The 13961-nt window shown below is 39.9% G+C and overlaps 1 protein-coding gene across 1 annotated transcript in view; it reads right to left on the bottom strand.

Annotated features, from left to right (window-relative positions):
- The window catches only part of PGM5 (phosphoglucomutase 5), a 156256-nt gene that overhangs the window by 18789 nt on the left and 123506 nt on the right, over positions 1-13961 (bottom strand). The window contains exon 10 of the mRNA XM_075860417.1: positions 3895-4029. Within this exon, the coding sequence (XP_075716532.1) occupies positions 3895-4029 (135 nt within the window). The remainder of the gene's footprint in view (positions 1-3894; positions 4030-13961) is intronic.

Here is a 13961-nt window from a genome sequence, read left to right as displayed (position 1 = left end):
GAAAAAAATATATAAACTTGACATACTCACATGATCCCATTCCCACGCTGTTCACTGGCGATGCAGACATGCTCTCTTCTGAGCATGTCTGCAGGAGCTGAACGAGCGTCCTCCAATGACGCTGATTGGCGGGGCAGAATGACTTGCCCCGCCAATCAGCACCTTCCAAGCATGGAAGCGGCGCGATGATGTCATCGCGCCGCTAGCCAATCAGTGTCATTGTAAGGCACTGGATGGTCAGGCACGGAACATGCCCGGCCATTCAGTGCTAATACATGTATTTGGCTGCCGCTAGCACTGGGGCCCCCTCCGGTGCTAGCGACACCTACAGGCATGAGAGGGCCTGTGTAAGGCTCGGTGGCGCGGGCCCCACAGTAGCGGTGCTACCGCTGTAGCAGCCATAACGGCTGCTAGCGGCGCCACCGGGCATTTGGGTGGGCGTGTCGGCTGGTGGCACGGGCCCCCTCAAGCCCCGGGCCCCGTAGCGGCCGCTACGGCTGCTACCGCGGTAGTTACGCCACTGCTGTGAGGAGTACATCAGGATATATGTAAGTTGGGCGGAGTGCATCAGGCTATATGTAAACTGTGAGGAGTACATCAGGGTATATGTAAGCTCTGTGGAGTACATCAGGGTATAGGTAAGCTGTGCAGTGTGCATCAGGCTATATGTAAGCTGGGCGGAGTGCATCAGGCTATATGTAAACTGAGCGGAGTGCATCAGGGTATATTTAATCTGTGAGGAGTACATCAGGGTATATGTAAGCTGGGCGGAGTTCATCAGGCTATATGTAAACTAGACGGAGTGCATCATGCTATATGTAATCTGGGCGGAGTGCATCAGGGTATATGTAAGCTGGGCGGAGTACATCAGGCTATATGTAAGCTGGGCGGAGTACATCAGGGTACATGTAAGCTGTGTGGAGTACATCAGACAGAGTATATGTAAACTCTACAGAGTACATCAGGGTATATGTAAGATGTGTGGAGTACATCAGGGTATATGTAAGCTGTGTGGAGTACATCAGGGTATATGTAAGCTGTGTGGAGTACATCAGGGTATATGTAAGCTGGACGGAGTACATCAGGGTATATGTAAGCTGGGCGGAGTACATCAGGGTATATGTAAGCTGGGCGGAGTACATCAGGGTATATGTAAGCGCGGCGGAGTGCATCAGGTCATAATTGGATGATGTAATAATGGGATGAATGAATAATCCATGGATTGGTGTGGTACGCTTTGAACCAATCCTTTATGCACAGGCCGGGTTTTTTGGGTATTGTACAAAATATCTGCGCTCCAGTATTGCCTAATCTTTGACTTCTTCACTAGCCCTATAAGCAGAACAAGGCCCTAAAGTTTCCTCATCTCCGCTGCATCTACAGGGTCCACCTGTGGGGTCTAGCAAATGACGATGTGGGGTTTTTAGTGAAAGACTACTGGACTTAGCCTCGTTTACGTCAGAAAATAGGTCGTGTGAACCCAGCCTTACAGGAACAGGTATACTCTATTATTAGTCCAAACTCTATATAATTTTTTGTGCCATTTGGCTAATAGAGCCACTCACGGAATACAGTGGATTCATAATTTTGAATGTGGTGTATTCATGAGTGGAGCCTTCCCCCACTGACCTCCATCTCCTCGCCATTAATTGCTGGCTGCTGTATATCTGCATGTGTACATATTGGCTGTTAGTCACCGGTAAGGCATGCTGGAGAAGGCGTGGGGAGCGCTCCTCTCATGAATACAGTGGATACATATCTTTTAGTCTGTTGTATTCTTGGAAATCTGCTATAAGACAAACAGCACAATATTTTAAATGCCGTTTGAACTAATAGTAGAATGTACCAGTCCCTGTAATATACTGCCCTTAAAAAAGGCAGCATTTTCAGGTAACAGGTCCGCTTTAAAGAGGTTTGTCAACAAATAAATGTTGTCCATCGTCCATGGACAGAATTTGCTGAAAACAGACAACCCCTTTAAAGGGAAGGTGTCATGAATTTTTTTAATTTTTTTTCTAATATTGCTTTTAGTGGGATATTAAAATAAATTGTATTTATTTGTGTTCTTGTGTTCTACTTTTTTTTTTTTCTTACTTTTACTTTTCTATGGGGGCTGCCATTTTTTTTTTCATCTCTGTATGTGTCGATTAACGACACATACAGAGATGGAATACGGCACATACATCCCCATAGGGAATGAGAACGGGAGCCGTTCCATTCACTGCAGCATACACCGTCTGTGTGGGAACGGCGCATGCGCCGCTCCCACGCAGACCAAAACGCAGCTCGTTAGCAGAGCGAAATCCGGCGCCATTTTCATGTGGACCGGAAGCTGCTGCCATACAGTCAGGTGACGACTTCCGGCCGCGGCTTCCGGCCATATGTTCAAGGAAGCGAAGGCGCAAGGATAGGAGCGGAGGCGGCAGCGGCGGCAGGAGCAGGTAAGTTTGTGTATGTGATGTGTGTATTATGTTCGTGTATGTTAGTGTTATACTGTCTGCTTTGCACTGTATCTAATCCTCCTACACTGTGCATTCGCTCAGAAAATGGTGGCACACAGTGTAGGAGGTTTGAAGATTCAACCCCCTCCTTCTCCTGGCACTAGCCAGAATAAGGGAGGGGGGATTGTGTGAGGACACTAGAGCGAGTGTGTCTACCCCAAATTTGCAGCATAAAGCAATGAGGTTGCTTTACCACATTGACCCTGCTGCAACTTTGGGAACTGCTCCCTCTAGTGACCAGCACATGGAAAGGTTATAAATTTGAATCTAATTTATAATATTTCCTGACTTGTGAAAATATTAAAAAAATTCAAACAATGTGTAATCACTCAAATAATGATTGTTTAACTAAAAAAATAAAAATAAATTTCTAGCGACACATTCCCTTTAAGCACTTTGCAACTTCTATAGACATGAATTTCACAACAAAACAAACACTTTTGGTGACTTTTCTACATAATTATATTATTGACTGCAAATTAGGCTTTGACAGACAAGCCCTTCCTTTATAATAATAAAAAATTAGGAGTCTCAAACATAAAATGGTCAGAAATATAATTTCCATCAATTACACTATTATGCAGTATGAACTCAACATTTTCATATATGTTTCCTATTATGTCTGTAACATACATCTAAGCACAAGGTCAGCCGAGAACTTAAAAATAAAATGAATACACCATTAAACATTATTTTAATTATACGATTATATCAAGATTTTATACTTTAGAAAGAGACAATTTGTACTGTATTAAATGTACAGTAATATTGATAAACTGCTTCAGATGTCATAGGTGACGCCTCACCATTAACCAAATTTAGCTTAAAGTGTACCTAACTTTTCAGATGACGTTTCAGAATAAGCTGTCATATGTGTGCACATGAGGAATAATCCTATTTCTGGTCATTATATGACTTGTATTCTGCATATTTTAGCAGTTTCCACCTCTGCAGGCACCATCTGAAATTCTCAGTTGTCTCTGAGCTAGTGGGTGGAGCCTAATGGCAGCCATGTCTTCTATACACTGCACACATAGAAGGGAAGAATCCTGCTCTCCTGTCTCTATCTATCACACACACACATATATATGCTCCTGCTCCCCTTCACCCTCTCTATAAACTTGTGTGGCCAGGCAGTGAAGAGACATACCCTTACCTTCTGTAGCCTGTCAATTCTGCTCTGGGACTTTGCTTCACAACAGGGGGAGAACAGCAGATTACACTATGAGACACCTAGTGGCAGTAACTTCACACAAAAATTGCATGGATAAAACAACTACATTTTAACAGCAAGTAAATTACAAAGTTGATCTATATCAGGTATACGAATATTAGATTAGTATAAGTTGTTTAAAAAGTTATTGTCCATTTAACGGTAAGAAAATAAATTTACCTGTGTCTCTTTGTTGTGTTTGCTTGGATCCTTTTCATAGCTTTCTGCATAAATTCTTAGAGTTGTTCCCACATACCCTGAGGCACTAAGTCTAAAAATGATCCTTGATCCGTTTGCAAAAATAATCCTGAGTCCCTAGGAAAATAAAAGATAAGGAGAATGTTAATTTTATCAAGCTCCTATTTTGTCTCTTAGAACAGCATGCATACGGTACCAGGATTGTAACCATAGGGCTCCATTGTAAAAGGTGGAAAGTAGCCTTAATACAATGTGACCGACATCAGCCACAAGCGAGTTCAAGAAATGGAAAAGTTATGGTTATTTTGGTCTTCTATTCTCTGGATTCCATTACTTGCTGCCTCTCTTTTCTGCACAACTTATTTATCTATTCCCTTCCATCATCAAAAGATTTCACTAACTTCCTTTCAGCTTGTTTTATTTCTCTGGCTGTGGGTGGGTAGGGGGACTGTGGTTATCTTTGAATATTGTGTTGTCAGGTATTTTGATATATCGCATAATATTATATGATATCTGTTTTGCAAATTTAAATGGAAACCACAATACATATTGTGTAGACTTATCAATTTCTCGCAGCTGTAAGCCTTAGGCCTTATTCACACGAACGTGTGCGTGTTGCACGCGCAAAAAATGCTGCGTTTTTTGCGCACAAATTCTCGTCTGAATGTAGCCTTAGTATACTTAAGGTGCTCTTACACTGCAGCACCGCAACATTTTGGCAGGTGTAACAAGTGCCGATCAACAAGACAGCTCATTGATCGGCACTTGTTTGCGCCTTTCACAAGGAGCTAGTATGGGGATGAGCGCTCGTTACTATGATCACTCGTCCCAATACATTTCTATCATGTCGGCAGCACGTCTCGCTGTTTACACAGAGAGATGTGCTGCCGACAACGATAATATACTGCACTTTTAAAACGATACAATCAGCAGATGAACGAGCGTTTGCTTGTTCATCTGGGGCCCTGTTTGCACAGGACAATTCTTTGAATGCTCGTTTTCCTGATAATTACCCAGCATAAAAGGGCCTTTACTCCACATTTGTCAAACAGCTGAGATGCCTTTAAGATTTATGACACTTTTTCAATTTGTCCTTTAGAGAGGGCCTTGGAGTGTGTGACATTTATCAATGTTTAACAACAGAAGTTTGCCTAAAGGCCTTGTTTACTTGTACCAACAATTGTACTGATTTGACCAATTACAATTGATCCTACCGATTGACCAATCATCATGGAGTGTAAATGTTTGATATTCCAATTGCATACAAATTTGCATATTGAACGAGTATTTATAGTTTTTATGCAAAATTGGTACGTGTAAATGTGGTGTGCAGTTACAGCACAGAGCTTATGTCTAATTTTATATTTACAATTATGACATAAAGACATTTAGCATAAGCCCTGCATATATGTTGCAGCCATTAGATAAATTGATGGTAATTTTACCATGGTGGCAAATAGTATTGAAAAAATTTGACCTACTGTGCTTCATAATAATGAAGTACTGTATTTGTACATGCAATAGTAATTTTACTAAGGGGGTTGTTTGACATAAGGACATGTGGATGTAATGGAGGGGGTCCGATGCTCGGTACTCCTTTCTGTTAGGCTTTGTTCATATCTGTGCTGGAGGCTCCGTTCAGAGCTTCTGTCACATTTGACGGGAAGAATAGAGCAGCATGCAGAGCTATTTTTTCTAGCAAAATAACAGACAACATTATAAGTCAATGGGGTCCGTTGGGCGCCATTCGTGTCCGTTAAGTGACTGATTCGTCACAACTTGAATTCTGTTTTTCTATGACGGAACAGAAAAAAGGAATTTACAAATGCAGATGTGAACTCAGCCTTAGCCAGAGAAGGCTAGTTTGTCCGTGCATTACTCAGATAGCCCTTTAATTTCGATGGGTGCAGTGTAATGCTTAATTTCCACCGCAACAGAATTAGGAACTCATCATCACTGGACCTGTAATACAGGACGGGGTTGTTCAAACTAGATAACCTACTTAAAGGGTACGTGCACACGGGGCGGATTTTCCACAGAGGATTTCATTGCAAAAAATCTGCAGCATAATACAGTAGCAGCAAAGTGGATTAAATTTAACCAAATCTCATCCACACGCTGCAAAATTTACCTGCGGTGCAGACTTTTAATCCGCATAATGGTAATTTATGCTGCGGAGTCGTTGCACTTTTGTTGCTTTTATTGAGTTTATTGGAAAAAACACAACAAATAGCAAATGTTGTGATTTTTGCAGCAGACAAGCTGAAAATCTGAAAGAAAAACCAACCTTTTTTGTTAAAATGTAATTTTAAAAAAACTCCATACTTACCTGCCTGGTGTTGCCAAAGCAACGGCTTCTTGCCTTCCCGGCTGTTTTCCCTGCTGCCGGCCTCCTGGGATAACGTTTTATGCCATGTGACTGCTGCAGCCAATCACCGACTGTAACAGTCACATGGGCTGCAACATCATCACAGGAGGCCGTGTGGCATGAGACCAAAGGTGGGGAGCAAGGACGTGTCGCTATGACAATGCCAGTGGAGTAAGTATTGATTTGTTGTTTTTTTTTTTTCCTGCTTTGCCTAATATTCAAAATGAAGCTACTCTTTTCTGCATTTTTTTTTTTTTTAAATGTTAGTCTCTCTTGGACTCATGGGCCTCCATGAAAACCTCAACACCTATGAATGTGATCAAAAGTATATACAGTATACATATATATATATATATATATATATATATATATATATATAAATCAGAAGTGTGAGTAATAGCTAGAAAAGTCTACAAAATATTACGCATTTTATACATAAAAAACACTAAAATCATAAAAACTTCTGCAAATGAAAACATGTAGTAAATAATTTGAAATAAAACTAACCAATAGCAAAAAGACACTTTTCTCTCACCCCCCCCCCTATATCAATTAATGTGTAAAGCCCCATGCATACGACCATAGTTTTCATCCATAATTACGGATCAGGTAATTACGGATGAAATTGCAGACCCATTAATTTCTATAGGCCACGGACACCTTTCCATATATTTACGGATGTCTGTCTGTAGAAATGATCAGAAAAATATAAAACATGTCCTATTCTTCTCCGCTTTTGCGTCACGGACTCGCCCACAGAAGACTATGGCCGCTTCCGCAATTGCGGACGGCTATGGATGTGCATTCATATTTGCAGATCTGTATTTGCGTAAAGTAAAAAACCTTATGGTCGTGTGCATGACGCCTTACACAGAAAATAATAAAAGGTTTTAAATTCTAACACATCCATGGAGAATACAATTTAACTAGGAGAAATACTGTAAAGCCTTTTAAATTGATTTAACTTCAGCTTCTGTATTTGTCATTAAAAATATGAATCAACGGCTACTTAAATTGAATGCTTAAGTTTTATTTTTTTTCTATTTCATTCTCTCAATATCCAATCCTATTCTCCAACATAAAATAACAGACAGTAGATGGCGCTGTATCCTTTCTCCTGAAAACCCTGAAACACATTCTATTAGGGCAAAAACATTAATCAAACATACATTTGTAAATATATTCAGCTATATTCAAATAACAATCTATATAAATGTAAGTGACGATTATAAGTAGTTATAAACCTTCACTGAATCTTCATTCGTATGTCTCATAAAAAAAATGCTGTTATGATATCTTATTTTTGCATGCTAGAAGTCTATTCATAATGTAAACGACAGAATGGAGGTCATTGTGGTTCTCATGGGGGCATTGTGGCTAGGATGGAGTGCATTGGGACTGTCATGAGGGTATCATTGCTGGCAAAGGGGGTGTAGTGGCTGGCATAAAGGGCATTGTCACAGTCATGGGGCATTGTGGCTGTCATAGGGGGCAGTGTGGCTGGCATAAGGGACATTGAGGACATTGTGATTGGCATGGAGGCATTGTGGCTGTAGTGGGGCAATCTGTGGCTGTCATGGGAGATATATGGTGTAAAAGTGAGGAGCCAAAGGCAGCAAACTCTGCAGGGGTGCGTCATAGCTGGAAGAAGCCAGATAAAAAAAGGCCAGATGGAAAAAATAGGGAAAATGAACGACTACAAACAGAGAAGATACTTACTTAACGGTCATTGGATTTAATTGTTGTTTATTCTCTGACAGAATTTGAATAGGCTATGTTCACTTATGCGTTGGGGGCTTTGCTCAGAGCATCCATTGCAGATTCTGTCAAATTTGGTGCTATTCTACTGTCAAAATGATGAACACCTCGGTGGAACCTCATGGATCCCATTGTAAGTCAAGGGGGTCCATCAGTCATGGTATTCGTTGTGTGAAGGATCTGGCAGAGCATCTGACTTTTGTTATAAATGCAGATGTGAGCAGAGCCATAGTAATATATTTACCTGTCTGGTATATGGTGGTAATAATTGGTTTGTTTTACATTTAGAGATATGCTATACATACTTGTGATGGGGCATTATTAGGGGTGGCAATGGCATGTTAGACTACACAGTGCTTCTTGTCAATATGTATAGCCCCCCCCCAGTAAACAAGTGCCCCAGAGTCTAGCAATGCCCTTGACAAACAATATTGTGACAGCATTATAATAAAACACAGTCTAGGAATAAAGACAAGCTCTATTGCGATATCATCACAGCAGAACATAGCCAAGAAATAACTACAAACACTACAGCGACATCACTACAATAGAACACAGCCTAGGAATAGAGAAAAACACTATTGGGGCATCATCAAAATAAATCGTAGCGTATGATTTGGATTAAAAAAACTTATTGTGACACCAAAAAGAAACAAAATTAATTTTTTAACATAAACCCTATTATAACATAAAACAGAATAGAACTGCACAGAAATAAAGACAAACACTATTGTACTATCATCACCATAGAACAAAGCAAAGAAACACTATTGTAACATCATTAAAATAGAACATAGCATAGGAATAAAGACAAACAATATAGTGATATCTTCACATTAGAACACAAGATAAGTATAAAAGTAAACACTATTGTGCCATTATCAATATAGGGGGCTCTGTCCTCTGTAACATTTCTATTTTTTCACATTGTTTGAGTAATGATGCAGGGCGGTCTATTTAAAGCATGCCATCTGCATCATTGTTTATAGGTCGGTACAAGCGCTACATAGGCTGTAACTTTGTTGGCTCTTTGCTCTGTCCCTTCTTGCTTTGCCACATTAAATACGTTTTTGAACCATTTTGGGTGAGTGCAGCTTTTTCATCTTCTTCCTACATTATGACATTATTAATATAAAACACAAACTGCAAATAAAGACAAACAGTCATGATACCATCACAAAAGAAAAAAGCTTACATAAAAGCACAGGCTATTGTGACAGAATCACAATAAAGCATAACCTAGTAATAAAGGCAACTTCTGTTGTGGCATTATTCCCATAGAAAACAGTTCAGAAATAAACTGAGACACTATTGTGACATCATCACAATAGAACACAGTTTATAAATGAAGACAAGGTATAATATGACTCCACAATAGAACACAACCTAGGAATAAAGACACACACTATTGTGACATAATCACAAAAAACACAGCCTAGGAATAGAGAGAAAAACTATTATTACATAATCAAAATAGAACACATCAAAGGATTAAAAATTATAACAATTGTGACATCACCACAATAAAACACAGCCTAGAAATAACAAATACGATTGTGTCTTCCTCACAATAGAACATAGCCAAGAAATTAATACAAAAACTATTGAGACATTATCACAATAAACAGGATTTTAAAGAGCTGGAGCAGGTTCAAATGCAATAGATGTTGACTCTTACAATAAGAGGCTGAAAAAATTGTGCTTGTTCAGCTTGGAAATATGTTGCCTGTAACATTCATGGCCGCGGACCGTCATTTCTACTCACCCTTCAACGGCCGTGGTCATGGACTTGTGAGTGCTGACCAGCATCTCCACCCTAGGAGACACCAGCACTCACTTCCGCTCCACTCTACAGCCTCCAATAATCTGCGCACGCACGCTCGTGCGCGGCCTTAACCCCTTAATGACCAGCCTATTTTAAACCTTAATGACCAAGCCATTATTTACGTTTTTCCATCGTCGCATTCCAAGATCTATAGCCTTTTTATTTTTGCGTCGACATAGCTGTATAAGGTCTTGTTTTTTGCGGGACAAGTTGTATTTTTTAATAGCACCATTTTGAGGTACATATTATTTATTGATTAACTTTTATTAACTTTTTTTGGGGGGGAATAGAAAAAAACCTGAAATTTCGCCACTCTTTTTCGCGTCTTAAATATACGCCGTTTATCGTGGGATATAAATAACCCAATAACTTTATTTAGCGGGTTGTTACGATTGCAATGATACCAAATTTGTATAGTTTTTGTATGTTTTACTACTTTTACACAGTAAAAACGCTTTTTTTTCAAAATTATTTGTTTTTGTGTCTCCGTATTTGAAGAGCCATAACTTTTTTATTGTTCCGCCGATGCAGTTGTATGAGGGCTTTTTTTTTGCAGGAAGACTTGTAGTTTTTATTGGTACCATTTTGGAGTAGATGCGACTTTTTTGATCACTTTTTATCAAATTTTTTTTAAGTGAGGATTCACAGAAAACAGCAATTTTTCCATAGTTTATTACATTTTTTACGGCGTTCACCGTGCGGGTTAAATAATGTAATAGATTTATAGTCGGGGTCGTTACGGACACGGCAATACCAAATATGTGTAACTTTTTAACTTTATTTTGTTTTTTTAATAGTAAAGCATTTTGTAAGGGGAAAAGGTGGGTTTTACATTTTTTTTCACATTTTTTTTTAAATTAACTTTATTAATCTTTTTTTTAACTTTTTTACTAGTCCCACTAGGGGACTTTAATATGCGATTCTCCGATCGCTATTATAATACACTGCAATACTTTTGTATTGCAGTGTATTACTGCCTGTCCGTTTAAAACGTACAGGCATCTGCTAGGTCATGCCTGCGGCATGATCTAGCAGGCATTCCCTACAGGCAGACCTGGGGGCCTTTATTAGGCCCCCGGCTGCCATTGGAGACACAGACACTCGGTGATCTTATCGCCGGGTCTCGGTGGGAGAGAGAGGGAGCTCCCGCCCTCTCTCCAAAACCACTCAGATGCGGTGCACGCTATTGTGCACCGCATCTGAGGGGTTAAACGGGTGAGATCGATACTAATATCGATCTCACACGGCAGAGCAGGGATGCCCCCAGCCCTCAGCTACCTCTGGCAGCTGAGAGCAGGGAGATTTGACGGCTCCCTGCTCTGTTTACTTTATCCTGATGCAGTGCCGTAAAAAGGCATATGCATCAGAATAAAGCCCGTTAGTGGCCGCCATTAAAAGGCGTATTGGCGGTCACTAACTGGTTAAAGGGCCAGCGTGCACACATGCAAAAAAAATTTAATTAGCCATAATCACCTTGAACTATAAAAAGGGCTCTGCCCTTTCACTCCTTGCCTGAGCGTTGTTGTAGTTTTCCCATGTTTGTATTGCAAATGGTCCCTTAGTGTTATCCTGCTCCCAGTGTTCCCATGCCCTGATACCTGTATCCCGTGCTGTGTTTTGTTCCTGAGCCTGTTTAGTATTGGAGTCGTGTTGTGCCGTCTGCGGATATACACCACGTCTGGTGTCATACGCCACGTCTGGTGTAATTTGCCACTCCTGGTATCATCCGCCACGTCTGGCTTAACCTGCCATGCCTGCTAATATACACCACATCTGGTGTCATCTGTCATCCCTGGTATCATCCGCCATGTCTGGTGCAACCTGCCACACCTGTTGGAATACACGACATCTGGTGTCATCGGCCACTCCTGGTACCATCCGCCACGTCTGGCACAACCTGCTACATCTAGCCCCATCCGTGCCAGAGTCTGTCTGACTATCTCAGGTATCCTTGTGCTACGAACTTGTATAGACTTTGCATGAACTGACTTGGCCAGCTGCCTCTCCGCTACGGCGGAGCGGCCCAGTGGGTCCACATACCCTCAGATTGGGACATTGCCTTAGAGGTTATCTTATTAACATGTATTAATATACGCATGGTCAATACAGTGAACTGGCACATGATTTATTTATATCAAGACATACAATATGGGTCACACCTGTATGAATTTAGGTGTGCCTGGATAAAAGGTAAAAAATAGTGCCATACAGCCTAGGATAAATAGTGCCATGGAGTACCCAACTAAAAAGCGCATAAATTGCCTTAATAAATGGCCAGATAGATAATGCCATATAGCACCCTGATATATAGTGCCACACAGTGGTTAAAAAAGAGGGTTTCCTAATAATTTCTGTGACGGACATAATTTTTTTCAATGCAATTATGTAATTGTATTTGTAAGGATACGGCCAGAAGTGGGGGAATTGTGGTGCAGATTTGGCAGATCTTCATATCAGCAGCAGACTAATACTTTTGCAAAAAATTTGTGGATCTTCACCGCAAATTTCATCATAGGGTGAAACCCGCTGTACATTTATCACAAAATTCGTATGTAATATGTGGAAATTTTCGTGGATTCATTGCAAATTTTCCGCAGATTTGCATACATCTGTTGTAGTAAGACAATTTAAACACTTAAGGGGTAATCCCAACTTAGACATTTATGACATATCCACAGGATATGCAATAAATGTCTGATAGATGCGGGTCCCAGCTCTGGGACCCCCACCTATATCGAAAATGGGGGCCACCCATCCCCCGTTTCGCACAATGCAGCGGCCACTAGTCGCAGGTCGCATATTTCAGTTGGGGACTAGAGGAGAGAGGGCCGTGTGGAGTTATGAAAACAGCCGAGCTTCACATTTTGGCGCATGCCTATTTTGCACAATAATTTGAAACTTTTTTCACTTTTATGCTTATCTTGACACTTTTTAAAAACTGCGGCCTTACAAATTTACTATATTTACTATATTTTACGCCAGAAATTGCCTAAATTATAGCAGAAATGTATGCCAGCTTGTAACTGTCATAGATTTTAGTCTGTGGTACTTATAATGCATTTTATATTGCATCTTACTTCAGCGTGCTTCTGTCTAATAATGTCTAAAATGTCAGTCTTAATAAATTTGGCAAAATGCAGTAATTAAGGAAAAATAATAAAAAAATACATTTAACTCCTTCCCACTTTGGCCACTTTTGACCTTCCTGACAGAGCCTCATTTTTCAAATCTGACGTGTCACTTTATGTGGTAATAACACGAGACGGTTTTCTCGTGACACAATGGACTTTATGTTACTGTTTAAATTTGCTCGGTACATTTAGTATTTAATTGTGAAAAACACCAAAATGTAGTGAAAAATTTAAAAAATTTTCATTTTTCTAAATTTAAATGTATCTGCTTGTAAGTTAGGCAGTTATACCACACAAAACTGTTGTTATTAAACATCCCCATATGTCTAATTTACATTGGCATCGTTTTTTGAACATTATTTTTCTAGAACGTTACAAGGCTTAGAACTTTATCAGCAATTTCTCACATTTTCAAGAAAATTTCAAAAGGCTATTTTTTCAGGGACCAGTTCAGTTGTGAAGTGGCTTTTAGGGCCTTATATATTAGAAACCCCCAAAAAGTCACCCCATTTTGAAATCTTCACCCCTCAAAGTATTCAAAACAACATTTAGAAAGTTTGTTAACCCTTTAGATGTTTCACAGGAATTAAACCAAAGTAGAGGTAACATTTACAAATTTCATTTATTTGTTGCAGAAATTGATTTTTAATCAATTTTTTTTGTAACACAGAGTTTTCCAGAGAAACTCAACTCAATATTTATTGCCCAGGTTCTGCAGTTTTAGGAAATATCCCACATGTGTCCCTAGTGTGCTTATGGACTGAAGCACAGGCCTCAGAAGCAAAGGATCACCTAGTGGATTTTGGGCCTCCTTTTTATTAGAATATATTTTAGGCACCATGTCAGGTTTGAGAAGCAAAACAGTGGAAATTCCCCAAAAGTGACCTAATTTGGGAAACTACACCCCTTAAGGAAATTATCCAGGGGTATAGTGAGCATTTTGACCCTGCAGATTTATTGCATAAAA

The sequence above is a fragment of the Rhinoderma darwinii genome, chromosome 1 (genome assembly GCF_050947455.1).
Source record: "Rhinoderma darwinii isolate aRhiDar2 chromosome 1, aRhiDar2.hap1, whole genome shotgun sequence".
Classification (NCBI taxonomy): Eukaryota; Metazoa; Chordata; class Amphibia; order Anura; family Rhinodermatidae; genus Rhinoderma; species Rhinoderma darwinii.
This window is presented reverse-complemented; position numbering and strand designations above follow the sequence as displayed.